Source organism: Leptonychotes weddellii, chromosome 12 (assembly GCF_054177405.1).
Source record: "Leptonychotes weddellii isolate Sample4059 chromosome 12, ASM5417740v2, whole genome shotgun sequence".
NCBI lineage: Eukaryota > Metazoa > Chordata > Mammalia > Carnivora > Phocidae > Leptonychotes > Leptonychotes weddellii.
The window spans coordinates 47,550,638-47,565,304 of record NC_138380.1 but is presented as its reverse complement, the minus strand read 5'-3'; the positions used below and the strand labels follow the sequence as shown (position 1 = coordinate 47,565,304).

General features: G+C 33.8%; 1 protein-coding gene across 2 annotated transcripts in view; it reads right to left on the bottom strand.

Annotated features, from left to right (window-relative positions):
* Positions 1-879: 879 nt before the first annotated feature.
* HYCC1 (hyccin PI4KA lipid kinase complex subunit 1) overlaps positions 880-14,667 on the bottom strand; it is a 90,219-nt gene continuing 76,431 nt past the window's right edge. The window contains exons 11-12 of one of the 2 annotated variants that reach the window (XM_031023842.2): positions 6,751-7,046; positions 5,775-5,948 (exon numbers count right to left, since the gene is read on the bottom strand). In XM_031023842.2, the coding sequence (XP_030879702.1) occupies positions 6,778-7,046 (269 nt within the window). In that variant the 3' untranslated portion in view covers positions 5,775-5,948; positions 6,751-6,777. Of the gene's footprint in view, positions 5,949-6,750; positions 7,047-14,667 lie in introns of both variants that reach the window. The other variant, XM_006729407.3, reaches the window with a different exon arrangement.

The following is a 14,667-nucleotide window of genomic DNA, read 5'->3' as shown; positions in this document are numbered from 1 at the left end:
CTATGTATAACCACCACCACCACAGTAACAATGCACGGAAAATTAGCAAATGAATAGAATTGTTTGTAAAAGCCTTTCTTAATAATTACAAAATAATTATGTTGGTATTACCATAGATTCTATGAGGTGAGTCAACCATTTATTGGGATTACTAAAGTCACTACAAGAGTGTATATTTCATAGGGCTAACATACTGCTCACAAAATCACTGTTGTGGTTCTCTATGAATACTCTTCTAATAGTAGTTCAGAAAATATTTCCCAAATTACTTAGCTCCTTAGATAAAATGGAATTATCCAAATATACAATCAACTACACACCAGGAATTTCTCTTCAAGTTTCTAAGAGGATCTTGTTTCTAAGCACACACAGTAAAGCAATTCAAGTTATGTCACAGAGATTTCCTAGAGTAATATATTAATATATTGGAGATGCTATCCTTCATTCTTTCCCAAGACTAGTATCAACTGAACACACTCATTCCTTAAATGTCTCAATACCCACTGTGCAAAAAGTCCAATGCTAAGAACTAGGGGTATAAAATCTCTGCACTGAAAAGATAAAGACTCATATTAAAGATAAAAAGGCAAAGCATTGTTATCTAAATTTGCCTGTGCTTCTACTATGATAAATAATGTGTCAATGGCTCATGACCCATGGAGCTCATTTTCTTTTGAATGGACACCAATGGACCTATTACACTTCCTATCTCTGGGCCAGGTAAAACAAAGCCAGAAATGAGATGTCATTGCCCTATGGCTTACTCCCAAAAGTTCTCAATGGCTCAACTCACCTAAGTCTTCTGCCTTTACTTTCTTCCTCCACATCATGACTTTTGCAAAAATTTATGATGATTTTTTTAATGAGTAAAATGATCTGGACATTTTTTCAGTTTTTATTTCAATAAAACAAGAGGCAACACTGTTGTATAAAGTATTGCATATGGACATTTACACAAATACACAAAACTTCAAAAAACTAAACTCCAGTTTATTTCCATGGCCTTAAAAAGGTAGAGAGCACATAAAAATATGCAAAGTCATAGTTTATTCTTAGGAATGTAAACTCTAGGAATACAATTAGAAACAAGTATATTTACTATGAAAAGATGAGTATCACTACATGATTAGAAGATAAGAGGTACACAAAAAAACTCCACATAAGAGGAAGCAAAGGTATGCAAAATAAGATCTTGAGTTTACTAATAGAAACTTCATGTCAAGACACAGGTACTCTAGAAATCTACTATAAAAAAACACAAAAACATCTTCCAAAATGTTCACTGCTAGTCTCTTTAGATACGCACAAATTACAAAGTACAGAAGACAATGTATTTTTCTGATAAAGAATTTAACAAATTAAACAAATGTGAATAACTCAAAGTATTAAGTATAATTTTACTAAGCAACTAATCTAAAAGTATAAATTCATGCTAATTAAAGAAACAGAGAGTTTTTATTTTTCATCCAAAGATTGGGAATACACTATTTATTATACATTAATTTCTATCTACAATGCTAATTTATGTACCCATCAAATTATTCTTCTTTTTAATGGCTTTTTTAAAAATATTTTTTTCAGTCACATTATTTACCATAAAGATTCCTTGATGTGCTTCCCTTTAATAAAGTGTAAATTTATTGTGCCTATAAACTCAAATGTTAAACAGCCTTATTTTAAATATTTGTTTAAAACTATGTTTCAGAGTACTTTTTTTTCTCTATAATTTAAATGTAAAGGTTTTAACATTTTAATTTTATTCTTCCAAAATCGGCAAAACCCCCTAGAACTCAGATCATTTTTATCTATTTTGGTTTAAAAAATATATTTCCCTTTAATTCAACTTTTTGTTTTCATGTGAATAATGTTTGCTAAGCAGTTGCTTCATAATTGAAAAGGGCAATGAAATATTGCTTATTCAAAGCAAACTGTGTCATCATTTAAGAACTGAGGATTTATAACCTTCAAGTCTACAGACCTGCCTTAAAAAGTTCCATGGTGGTGTACAAGGGAATCTGGGGTGCTCACTTGTCCTGGGTCCTCTTGAAAAGTCTACTTTGTTTCTCTCCCCCACTTCATTCCAAAGGCAAATGCTGGGACCCAGCTTCATTAGAATACCTCAGGTAGTTGGGTATTTGAAGAGTGAGAGGTTGGGTAATTTCAAGAACCTCTAATGGCTTAAAATGTGGAATGGAACTACAATTTCTGTTCAGATCCTTTGAAGTATGGGGTACAAGGACCCATTTTGGGTAGAATCCTTCTTGTGGTAAAGGGTATTATTCTGGATATATAGGAGATCTGTGACCAAATGGCTACATCAGGATCTTCATGAGAAAACAACCTACAAACGTGACTCCAACTCAATCTGGAGAGATGAGTGGGAAGAGAGCAATAGGGATCATTTTAATTGCTACCAAAGTTAGCATTATCCAATATTTATAATTGCTATAAAAATTTTCAAATGTATAATCCTTATTTGAAACAGTATCAAAGGTCCTATAAATAATTTTACTGTTAACATAACTTCACACCCCAGAAAATCAACTGGTGCAAATTATTTGAAGCATAAATTCAGATCCACTCCACTGAGTAAGCCTTCAGAGTTTTTAGAAGAATATACACATGCAGATTTGTTGTGCATTGTATAAAAGGATGGTACCCCTTTCACACCTAAAATTGTAGGCATCCACAGCTCTGATTCCATTTATAGTTAACAAGAAAAATACAAAATGTTATATTTTTATTGTAAAAATGAAAAATCATTAAAAATGTAGAATTAGAGGATCTAATAAGTGTTACAGACACTATTAAAAATTCATTAGCTGTTGGGGCACCTGGGTGGCTCAGTCATTAAGCGTCTGCCTTCGGCTCAGGTCACGATCCCAAGGTCCTGGAATCGAGCCCCACATCGGGCTCCCTGCTCAGCAGGAAGCCTGCTTCTCCCTCTCCCACTCCCCCTGCTTATGTTCCCTCTCTCGCTGTGTCTCTCTCTGTCAAATAAATAAATAAAATCTTTAAAAAAAAAATTCATTAGCTGTTAAAAACAATGAAGATTATAATATTTATTATCTAACATATTTGATCTAGGGTTGTGAGACCACTGAGAATTCTAAATACTAGGTAAGTAATTTGTTTGTACTTTAATACTCTCTTCTCAAACTTTAATGTGCATAAAAATCACTTGAGGATCTTGTTAAAATGCAGGTTATGATTCAGTAGATCAAAGGTGGCTCTGAAGTTCTACATTTTTAACAAGATGCCTAGTGATGCCAATGCTATATACTGGTCCTCAGACTATAGGAGTAGCAATGATCTAGAATAATACCAAAATGAAGATCCATTATAGCAGTTGATGATTAAAATCTGATCTCTCATTTGTGTCAACTGTTTCCTCAAACTTTTTCTACAAGTTTCCTAAGCACCTTAACTTGCTTAAAACGCCAATCTTCTAAAGTAGTTCTTAAGACTATTAATACTGTTAGTAGCTACATGCCTAGGGGAAATTCTTCATTAAAGAATTACAAAAAGACAATAGGAAATTCACAGTGACATTTTAAAATATTTTAAATGTACACAGGATTCCTGTTAAATTAATACAATATCAACTTTCACTGTCTGGTTGTCTTTTTTTTTTTTCTACTACAATTTATGCCAATAGATCTTATTCCATTTCTATTACTGGAACTAAAAAACTCAAATTCACTTATATTAAAAACCATATTCTAGTCAGAGTTAATGAATGAAAACTAGTTCATGTTTTTTGAAGAATTAGATTTAAAATGGTAGCCAAAGCAGTTACAGTAAAAATTGCATTTATAGTGTATGCTTTAGCACTCAGGACATACGAATTTCTCACATTTGAGCTCTGCATAAGCAGGCACAAAAGGAAAACTAGCATGTTCTGTGTGACCACAGCTAGGGACTGCAAATAAGGAAGCCACTGTGTAATAACAGTGAAAGAGACAAAGAAGGGACTGCTCCCTAGGCCTTCCTTCCCAGTCAACTTACTCTCATCCTCAGCCTTGCTTTCTCTCCCTCCCTCTGAATTAGTAGTTAAGTATGCTTGATTTACAGGGAACCTCAATAGCCAAAACAACTACCACTAGCAAACACCAAACTTTTACGTCTATCTAGAGGTCACGTAGTTCTCCATAGCTACAAACAAGTTTGTTTAGCTTCTGCCATATTGCCTTTTTCATTTTTATTTTTTGGTTGGGGGCAACTACATTGATTATTCTATCATTACAAGAATATTTAAATTAGGCCTGTTCACAAAAAAAATTGAACTTTTTTCACATTTTATAATTTTAAATTTAAGAATACAAACATAAATAACCTAAATTAGTTAATGTATAAATGTCCTTTGTCCATATTTCTCTATATTTTCTTTCATGACATTTTATAGATGAAAAATTTACCTAATATCCTTCATTTGCCGACAAACAATTCAGTATTATATGGTTGACACTGGTATCTTGAGAGCTGTGTTGCACAATTTACAATGATTTCCAGGAAGTCTTCAATGATGTGTGCTTTGAATTATAAGAAACCAAACTACCTAGGGTTTCCAAAGTCAAGCAGCAGGGTAAATGAGCTTCATAGCCTATTACATTTTAGGAACTGAAGGGGATTTTCACTTGCTAAATCCAGATCAAATACTTCAAAACAACACATCTACTAGCAATCTGATTTTTGATATAAAAATGTTCCAAAGATAACAACAGAAATTCCTCTACCCAGTCCCTGGAATTATAGAATAGTCTAGGTACTGAGTCAGAAGGCATTTTCCAGTGCTTTATATCAACAATTTCACTAATCTCAAGGATAATCTGATTACAAACATTTTTATCAGACACTTTTCATACACATCATTTTTGTTTTCTCACGTGCCTGTTTTTCAGACTGCCATGCTGCACGTCAGCTGGAGACTTCCCGGAGCGGCACCTCTGCCTCCTTCTTTCAGAAACAGTTCCCATACATGGAGATTCCCTTTGACTCTGAAGGCCAAACATACAACTACCAAAGTAGGAGTTATTAAAAAATAAGAACTCACAACCTCTCATGAGATGTAACCAATCTGATCAGACAACCTGCCAAAATGTATCGTTACACTGACAATCTTAGGGCAACAGAAACAAATAAGAAAGAAAAAAAGACTAAAATCAAGGGGGAAAATACACCCAAGAAATAACAAAACCATATTTCAACTTACTGCAACCTACATATTATTCCCTTCATAAAGTCAAGGTAGCCTTCAGAATTTAAGACATCAGGGCTCCTGTCTGGAATGGGGATGACAGACCCTGGGCACTGTCATAAAGAAGCAAAGTCATCTCTCTAGATTTGCTGGTTAGGTGAGAAAACTATTACAAATTAATCTGTGGACAGAGTAATGCTAATACTAGGAGGTCTCTGCTGACCTGATTGATGCTTCACTGGAAGTTCAGTCCTTTCAGAAACGTAAATAAGCTTTTCTTCTTGGAGACTACAAGCAGAAAACCTATTGGCATCTGTCCCAGGCCCACAGCCAACAGCAGATGATGGGTTATGTGGGACTGTGACACCACTGACTTGTTCAAAGGATTTACTGAACACAGTTGCGGCAGTCTTAGCCAAACCATGGCTACAAGGTTTAGGCAGAGATTGGCTGGTAGTTAATGTCAGTCTCTTCAAAGAGAGAAGCTCAAGATTCTCACTCTGGGCTCTTTGAGTTTGTTTTCGGGCAAAGTGATCTTTGCAAGACTCCCCTGTAGTTTCTTTTTCTTTTCCTCCAGTTTTGCTTCCTGCTGACCGTCTCTGAGTCTTTCCTACACTTGTCTTGTTACTAGAATTGTTACTACTGTTTGATAAACCCGACTGGCTGGTACTAGACGCAGCCCTGGAATAAAATCCCTCGTCAACTTCAGATATCTCCATCAGTTCTTCTTGACCTGTTAATTCCGCATTTCCTAAACAAAGAAATAATAAAGATTAATTAATATGAAGTATTTTAAATAATTCTTGTTTCATGGTTAATAGCAAATCAGTGATACTTTAAACTTTAGCATAATTACATAAAGCAACTGATTATAGACCAAAATTAAAGGATAAATCAAAACATTCCATAAAACAGAAAAATAGTTCCTTGTAACTAAATAAGAGTAATTTAGAGTGTATTAAACAAAAAGCATGCCATAAACCAGCCCCCCCTGACTCGTGTTTTTAGAAAGAATTCTCTTACTATTCATGCAAAAGATCAGAAATAATTAGGAAAAATACCACACAGAAAAACTATGGGTAAACTCTCCCCCAGTAGCAAAGCAGTATAAAATCAAAGCTCTTACCAAGTAACTTTAAAAAAAAAATGATATTAAGATATTTTAAAGATTTTTTTTAAAGGTTGCATTCTACGTTCCAGATTATTTTACTTAGATTAAAAAAAAAAAAAAAGACCATAACACGAGCTCAAACTTGTTAAAATTCTATATACATTATCCTTTACATCAAAGATGGCAAAAATGCAAAGATAAAAAAATAATTTCAGATCTCAAAACATAAGCAGAAAATTATTTTGGAAGTAATTTTCTGCCTTAGTTTTCATAACAATTTACTCAGAGAAAATACAGGTATGACCATTCCAAAGAGCATTAGATCATTGAGAAATTGTGGTGCATAATTCATGCATTTTGATTATTAGATGACATGCAAAATTTTTGTGACTGTGCAACTGTTGCTTAAGACATGCAGCAGTGGCCCTTTGCCATGAGATACCTTGGAGGGCAGCTAGAAAGTGCTCTGCTAAAACTGCACTCTGCCAGGTGAGTTTATTCCATCCTCCATCATTTTTCTTACAGATTTTTGCCTCCTGATCTCTGGCAAGCCTTTGCTCTCAGTTCTAGGATCTGTGGCTGTTTCCTGCACACCCTGTATATGCTGAGCATCAATCTCTCCTAGTGTTCTGCCTTTTTCCCCATTCCCGGTTCTCTCTCCGGCCACATTTGTGACACTAATCTCAGGAATGACAAGGATGCCCAATTCAGTAGTATCATTACTGTTGTCAGGTTGCTCTAGAATTGAAGATGATAAGACAAAATGATGGCTGAAAACAAAACAAAACAAAAATGCAAAACAAGAGAAACCAAAGATCCAAAACAAAAACTGGATGACTGAATGTTATGAATTAAGCCAAATATCTGCACTGTAGTAATTTCCATAATTTACATCACTCTGACAGCACTGGAGACAGTAGGGTGGTGTTCTTTAATTTTAAATGACAATGAAAAAACTCACAGAGCATCAATTCATGTTCTGCATGTTTTCACACACATATTTGACATGGACCATGAAACAGAAATTTTTTTACCAATCAAAATAGAATTTCTATTGTTTTTTAAGATAACACTGTGACCATTTGAACTTAGGTCAAGCCTTGGGCAAATGTTCCAGGATGTACAGCCAAAACTCTAGCTTTTGTCAACATCAGGAACCAAGACACTTAAGAATTTCCCTTGCACACTTAAAATTCTATTTTTTTATTAGATTACACTGAGGCTGACTTAATGAAGTATGATATTGGGAAAATGATTATTCACTCATAATATCACAGTTAGTGCTGCTGCAAGTACAGTTTTTGTCTCACACACCAATCATTGTGTGTATTAGTAAATATTAATGCAGCTGTGACACAATTAAATAGTCTATTCCTTCAGATTCATACTCATACCATAAATTTAGGCCAGCTTATAACAACAGTTCATTACTAAACTGGAGAAAAATAATAATGGACTTGGAAAAACAACTTGGCTGTTGGTCCTTTATTCTGAAAGCAGCTATTATAATCAAAACAAAGGAATGAAACTCCTAACTAGTTAATACTTATAGCTATTTTGTTCTGTATCTTAAATCACAAAGCATGGTTTTATTTAAAATTGACAAGGAAATATCTGTAATAATGGGAAAAATAACATGAATATATCTACCATGGGTCAATAATGAAAATTAAGGTTCAAAACAACATAAGACTATGTAAAACAGTATATATCTTAAAAAGTGTAGAACACAAATCTGCTTGAGAGACATTACCTACTATTTTCAAATGTTTCTCATGATAGGATTATAAAGCTCTCACTCATGGTGCTAAGCATGTGAATAGGTAGTAAAAGAAAGAGGCCAGAGCCACATACTCCTAAGGGCTTCCCAAGCTTTGCTACACATTGGTATCACCTGGGAATCTTTAAGAACTACTGATACCTGGCTCTCACCCTAGACATTCTGATTTAATTAGTATGAGGTATGACCTAGACATCGGGACTTTTAAAAGATTCCAGTGACTAATGTGCTGCAAAGTTTGGGAGCCACTGCTCTATTCGAATTCTTTCAAATTTTGAAAACTTTAATTAAAGCAAAAATTATGAATGCCCTGGGTCCTCCATACCCAGCAGCAATATGCACTTCAGGAAGCCCCCAAAGCTTCACGTTGCCCTGGGCTGGTGGGTCAATGTGCTAGTATAATAATTTCCCATTTACTTAGTGTTTCATAAACCTTTGGCTGAAGGTTCTTTAAATGAAACGTTTACTTCCTAAACAGGCCAAAGGATGTTGGTGAGGTAGTATCACCTCTAATAGAGGTTTAATGAGATTAAAAAGTTCCAAAAAGCCTATTTCCCCTTGCTAACAGCTATCTTCAAAGTGAGGGCAAGTAAATATCTAACTGAGATGAATGCCAGAGGCCACTGGAACTGAGAGTAAAATCACCATGGCATTGTTGGGTGACAAGCAAGACTTGTCCGTTTACCTCACAGAAGCAGTTTCACAAAAGATCTACTAAAGGGACCATCTAGTCCAAAAAAAATTATAAGCTGTGGAAATTATCCAGACATAACAAAGCCAATGAACATAAAAGATAAGCATAGGTGGCCTAATAGAATAGAAAACAACACTACTTACACTGAATGGTACTAAACAGTTTTTTTTAAAGCATTCGTATATATTCTTCAATTATATTCTCTGAAGTAGGCAATTTGACTCCCATTTACAGACAAGGAAACTGAAGTTCAGAAAGAGCTAACAACTATTCAGTGGATGGGCTAAACAGCAAAATCTTTTTACTTCAAATGTCCATTCTAACATATTACAGAGTCTAACTCTTCAATTCATAAAGTCCTTTGAGTTAAATATACTCTGACATCCTTCAATTAGGTTTAACTTGTTTGTTTAGATTCCTGGTCTTTTCATAGAAAGCAAATAATTTATTTTGGCTGAATAGAGAGAAAGAGCAGATAAAAGTCTCCAAGAAAACCTAAACAGGTCAATAACTCTCGAGGTTAGTTTTTTTACTTTTTTAAATTGGGTTTAGTTTTAAAAAGACACTAGTGAAAATTATTAATTTAAAATGGTGCTGCAATGATGAAAATTTTGCAAGAAAAACTAGAAAATGACAAGAGGAATAATATATAAAGCAGCACTAGACAATGGGATTTGCCAGTCACAGGTACTGGGATACTAGTCAAGATCTGCAGCCCCCAAAACAATGATATTAAATTTTTTTTTAATTATAAAAATAAATGGCAAGCAGAAAAATGAGATTATGTGTTTTTCCACAAGCACAATTTTTTTTTTTAAGATTTTTTTTTTTTTATTTATTTGACAGAGAGAGAGACAGCGAGAGAGGGAACACAAGCAGGGGGAGTGGGAGAGGGAGAAGCAGGCTTCCTGCTGAGCAGGGAGCCCGATGCGGGGCTCGATCCCAGGGCCCTGGGATCATGACCTGAGCTGAAGGCAGATGCTTAACGACTGAGCCACCCAGGCGCCCCTCCACAAGAACAAATTTTTGACTAATTTATGTATGTTATCACTCTCAAAAATGGTAAAAATGGCAAATTTTTAAGCTATTAAGGTAAATTTATAAAAAGAAAAGCATGTGATTCTGTATAGAGCTAGAAAGAACAAATATAATTCTCAGGAAAATTACAGAATAAAGATAACTATATAACTCAAACATTTGTTACATGATCTTGGTCTCCTATTATTTCTCCAACTTCTTCCCCTATATGTGACCCAATCTTCCTACACACACCTTCTTACCAGTCTTACTATTCCCTAGGCCTGGTATACTCTTCCCCACATAGCTACCTACATGGCTCACCTCCTTACTTCTTTCAGGTTTTTTTTCCTCAAAAATTTCCTTCTCAGTGAAACCCTCTCTGATCATCCCATCAAGTTTCAATATCCTCCATATTTCATAAACTCTCTTCCCTACCTTATTTCTTCTTGGCTCTTAATCACTCTCTAAACTACAATTATTTCTCTATCTTGTCCACTAGACGTAAGTTCCACAAGGGCAGGGATTTTCTGGTCATTCTTGCATACCTAATACCTGAAAAAGTAGTTTGCATAGTAGGTGCCCAATAAAAATTTGTCTGATAAATTAAATGAATTTCCCGTTACATGGTAAAATTATTAAAATAAGTGAAGATGAGAAAACATGGAGAAGACATGAGAAAGGTAATCTGGGTATGTGTTACTTGACTAGGTAAAAAGGAAAAAAATAATATACAGTTTATGCTAATAATAATTTTTAGATGGCAGAGAAAATAAAGTCTCTTTGTTTTAGAAAAGCAAAGTAGCCACCTCTAAATGCAGGTTTGGTAAAATGCTTAATAATGCCCTATATATATATATATATTTAAATCTACAGTTCTTTTATCATGCTATCCTCTGGATAACATAGCTAAGGAGAAAAAGTTAATCTTTCTTTAAGAAAATTATAGAGGAGATGTTGTAAGGGAATATAAATGTATAAGAAAATAGAATCTGTTCAAAAGCCTCGAACTTAATTAAATCTATGCAAAAGGTGTCATGGTTGTTCTATACCTATAAAAAACAATACTTACATTTGACTTCAAATAGTTCGAAAAGTTCAAAAAAGATCCAAAGAGAAACGTCTCAGAGAATATTTTATTTGTGTGACCTCTATAAACAGGTAACCTCTCCACACAGAGAAATTAGGAGAGGTAAAGAATACTTTTTTAATAGACATTTCCAAATTGTTTCTTAAAGGCACTCAAATCATTTCTCCCTATAAAATTTCTTCTGGCTTTGAGAAAAAAAAAAAAAGGTAAAACAAATTGCAAATATCATTAAAACTGATCATGAAAAGTTGTGATTTCCCTCATATGTAATTTTATAATCCCAAATATCTATTCCATTACATCACTCATGAAACTCCTTATTCTAGCTATAGCTTTTTTTTTTCCTTTTATGGCTACCTTATTTACTAAAAGTGAAACTTAATAAAGGAATAATTTATTTATTCATAGAATTTACACAGCTCTGAAAGACTACTTGGTAAATCTAAAGGAATCTGGTTATGATATAAGGCACTTACAAATTCCTTTGTGAAATTAATAAAATAAGCCAAAGCTTTAAAAAAATTAATCTAATCCTTAAATGTCTGCATCATACAATTTTGACATTATGAAAAGTATTTCAGAGTAAACGCTAAAAGAAAGTGATACACATTATTTTACAATTTATGATATAAATATTTAAAATGTCATAATATATCTGAACAACTTCATACCTTCTAATCCAGTTTATGTTTATAATTTATCCTATTCAGTAGAATAAAAATGCTATATATATTCATTAAGCTATTCATTGCAGTGTTATCTATAATAGCAAAAAGTTAGAAACAAATTATTTGGCATATTAAGGAAATGGTTAAGTAAACAATGGAATATCAACTCAATGTGGTACTATGTAGCCTTTAAAACAACTGGACTTACTAGGAGAACTTAGGAAAATGTCTGACAACATTAACTGAACAAAAATAAAACATCAAAAAATTTTAAATAGAGCACAACTATGAAAAATACATACACATATGGGAAAAACCTGTAAAATGATAATTCTTTAAGTACTGTGATTATAAGTGAATATCCCCCTACCCAGTTTACTATTATGTTGTTACACTGTTTTTCAAAAAAAGACGAATGAATTGCTCAGTCTATATTATAAATTTCTTTATCATTCACTCACTCACTCATGCATTCAACTCCTATTTATTGAGCACCTATTATATGCCAGACAGTGTTTTAGGTGCTGGGGATACAATGGCCAACCAGACAGACAAAGACCCTGCCCTCACAGAGTTTACACTGCAGTATGGGAATTAAGGAAACAACAGAATTTTAGATAGTGGAAAATGCAATGAAGGAAATAAGTATAATGGGAAAGAGTAAGAAGCATGGTAAGGGAGAAAGTCTACTTTAGGTGGGTGGTCTGGGGAGACCTCTTTGAGGAAGGGGCATTTGAGCTGCGATCTGAATGACGATAAAGCACTGGCTACACAATGATGTGGAAGAAGACTGTCACCTTCTCATCATTCAAATCTCAGCTCAATTATCTCAAATTGCTAGGACAAAGCCCCTAAAATGGAAATGGCTCAGTGTGTTGAAGGGTTAGAAGGAAAGGTGAGAGAGGTCTTCAAGTGGGGTCAAAGTGATAGGCGAGATATCATATCATTAGGGCACCTATACCGAAGTATGGAGCTTGGCTTTTGTTCTGATTGCAATGGACAGCCAATGAGAGGTACGCAGATAAACTGTGTGTATTTTATTCGCACTTCTTATCAACAGAAATCATATTTGTGTAACACAAAATACTGAGCATGAAGTGTGTCCTGACTTAGAAAAAAACAGCAGCACTGTAACAAATCTACAGCCTGGGCCAGTAATTTGCAAGGTAGATCAGAGGAAATCAAAGCTGGATTAGAAACACAAAGAAAGGACCCCCAAGTTAAAGGGCTGCACTCTGAGCAAGAACTTTAACAAACACTAAGACTTAGAAATACAAGTCCTGAAGCCAGAAGTAGACTTTCCAGGTAAGAAAACAGCAGCTTGGGGCACGAAGAAAAACACAATACAGACTAGAGTGTTTTATTTATAAAACATACTGGTTAGGAGCTATACCCAGTTTCCTTAAGTAAAGATCAGTCAAGTCTTTAGCTTTTGTTGTGTATGTAAAAAATGATACAGTTCTTATTGAGGTGGATTCAGTCACTCTCAACAACTTCTTTTGTCATCTTTATTAAGTCTCAAGTTTTTTTTTTTTTTTTTTTTAAAGATTTTATTTATTTATTCATGAGAGACAGAGAGAGAGAGAGAGGCAGAGGGAGAAGCAGGCTCCCAAGGAGCAGGAAGCCCGATTCGGGACTCGATCCCAGGACCCTGAGATCATGACCTGAGCCGAAGGCAGACGCTTAACCATCTGAGCCACCCAGGCGCCCCTAAGTCTCAAGTTAAAAAAAAAAAATCCCTTTGAGATTTGCAACATATGGATGCTGCTGGAGCTGGTGAATCCTTCATAATGATTAAAGATCCTCACAGTCAGACCAAAAACAGCTTATTACAAAACTATCTACAAAAGCTTATTTCTTCTTCTGTGTGCAACATGTAACAAATGCTCCTACAAAGGTGGTGGTTGGGGAGCAGGGGGAAGGGTAGTGCTCAATGATAAGTAACAACAAATAATAATAAATTCCTTAACTATAGCAAAAACTCTTCTTTAATGTAAGACCTCCTTTAAAAAAAATGTAGAACACAATAATTTATAAATAAGTGTTTTTGCCTCATAAGATCAATAATCTGAAATATTTTGCTTCTCTATGTAGAAAAGTATTTTACTTTATTTTACCTAGAAATAAACTAAGTTTGTTTTGTTTTGTTTTCTTCTAAAGTTGGCTAAGCCAAGATTCTGAGACTTTCCTCTTTAATGTTTATATGCATCAATTGGACAATGTGATATTTTAGTGCTGATTAATATGTCCTTTTTCTTTGAGTCATCTAGTATTTCCTATTTTATTTTGTCTTCCATGAGTATAAAGTTCCATATCAAGAGTGCTAGGTAAAATTCATGCAATGCTAACTTTGGTCAGAAGGAAATGCTTATTTTTGGTCCAAATGTTCTACCATCTATATTGGGAAAGGAAAATTTGTTCCTCAAATAGCATTTTAGAATCTGAAAATAACGGAGCTTCTCAAAATGATACTAAAAACATTTAAACCTTTTTATAAAACTGCCAGATACTTTTTTCTAAATTTCCTTAACAAGTAAGACAACTTTTAAAATAAAAACATAAGTATTATGCATTTCTATTTGCAGATGTGAAATTCCAACAGCCAATTCTTAAAAGTTTGCCACACTGAGTTTAAAATTATGATTTCTGTGTTTTTCAAAATGCTTTTACAACTATTAGTAATTTTGTTTCTCAACTAAACACTTTTCTCATAAAGTCATAAAATCAGATTCACAAAATAAATGTTCCATCTCAAGACTTATGACATTCATCTGCAGAATCTAGGAAAAGACTACCTTATGTGTTTTGAAATACTTACATATAATTATTTTCTAAAATATTTAACTGAAATATACCTCTTATAATTATTCAGATTTGTTCAACAGTTAGAAAGTTAGTAATGTTGTTTCATCAATATATTATGTAATATAAATTTATTAACATTTTCTAAATCAATAACCAAATCAATAATCAATGATTTTTAAATCAATAAATTATTTTCCAACATGAACTGCATCTTTTTACTGTTGATTTTCTTTTCTTATCTAATAAGTTAGTATTAAACCACCTAAGCAAATTAAAATAAATATTTTTCATCATTTTTTTTTTTT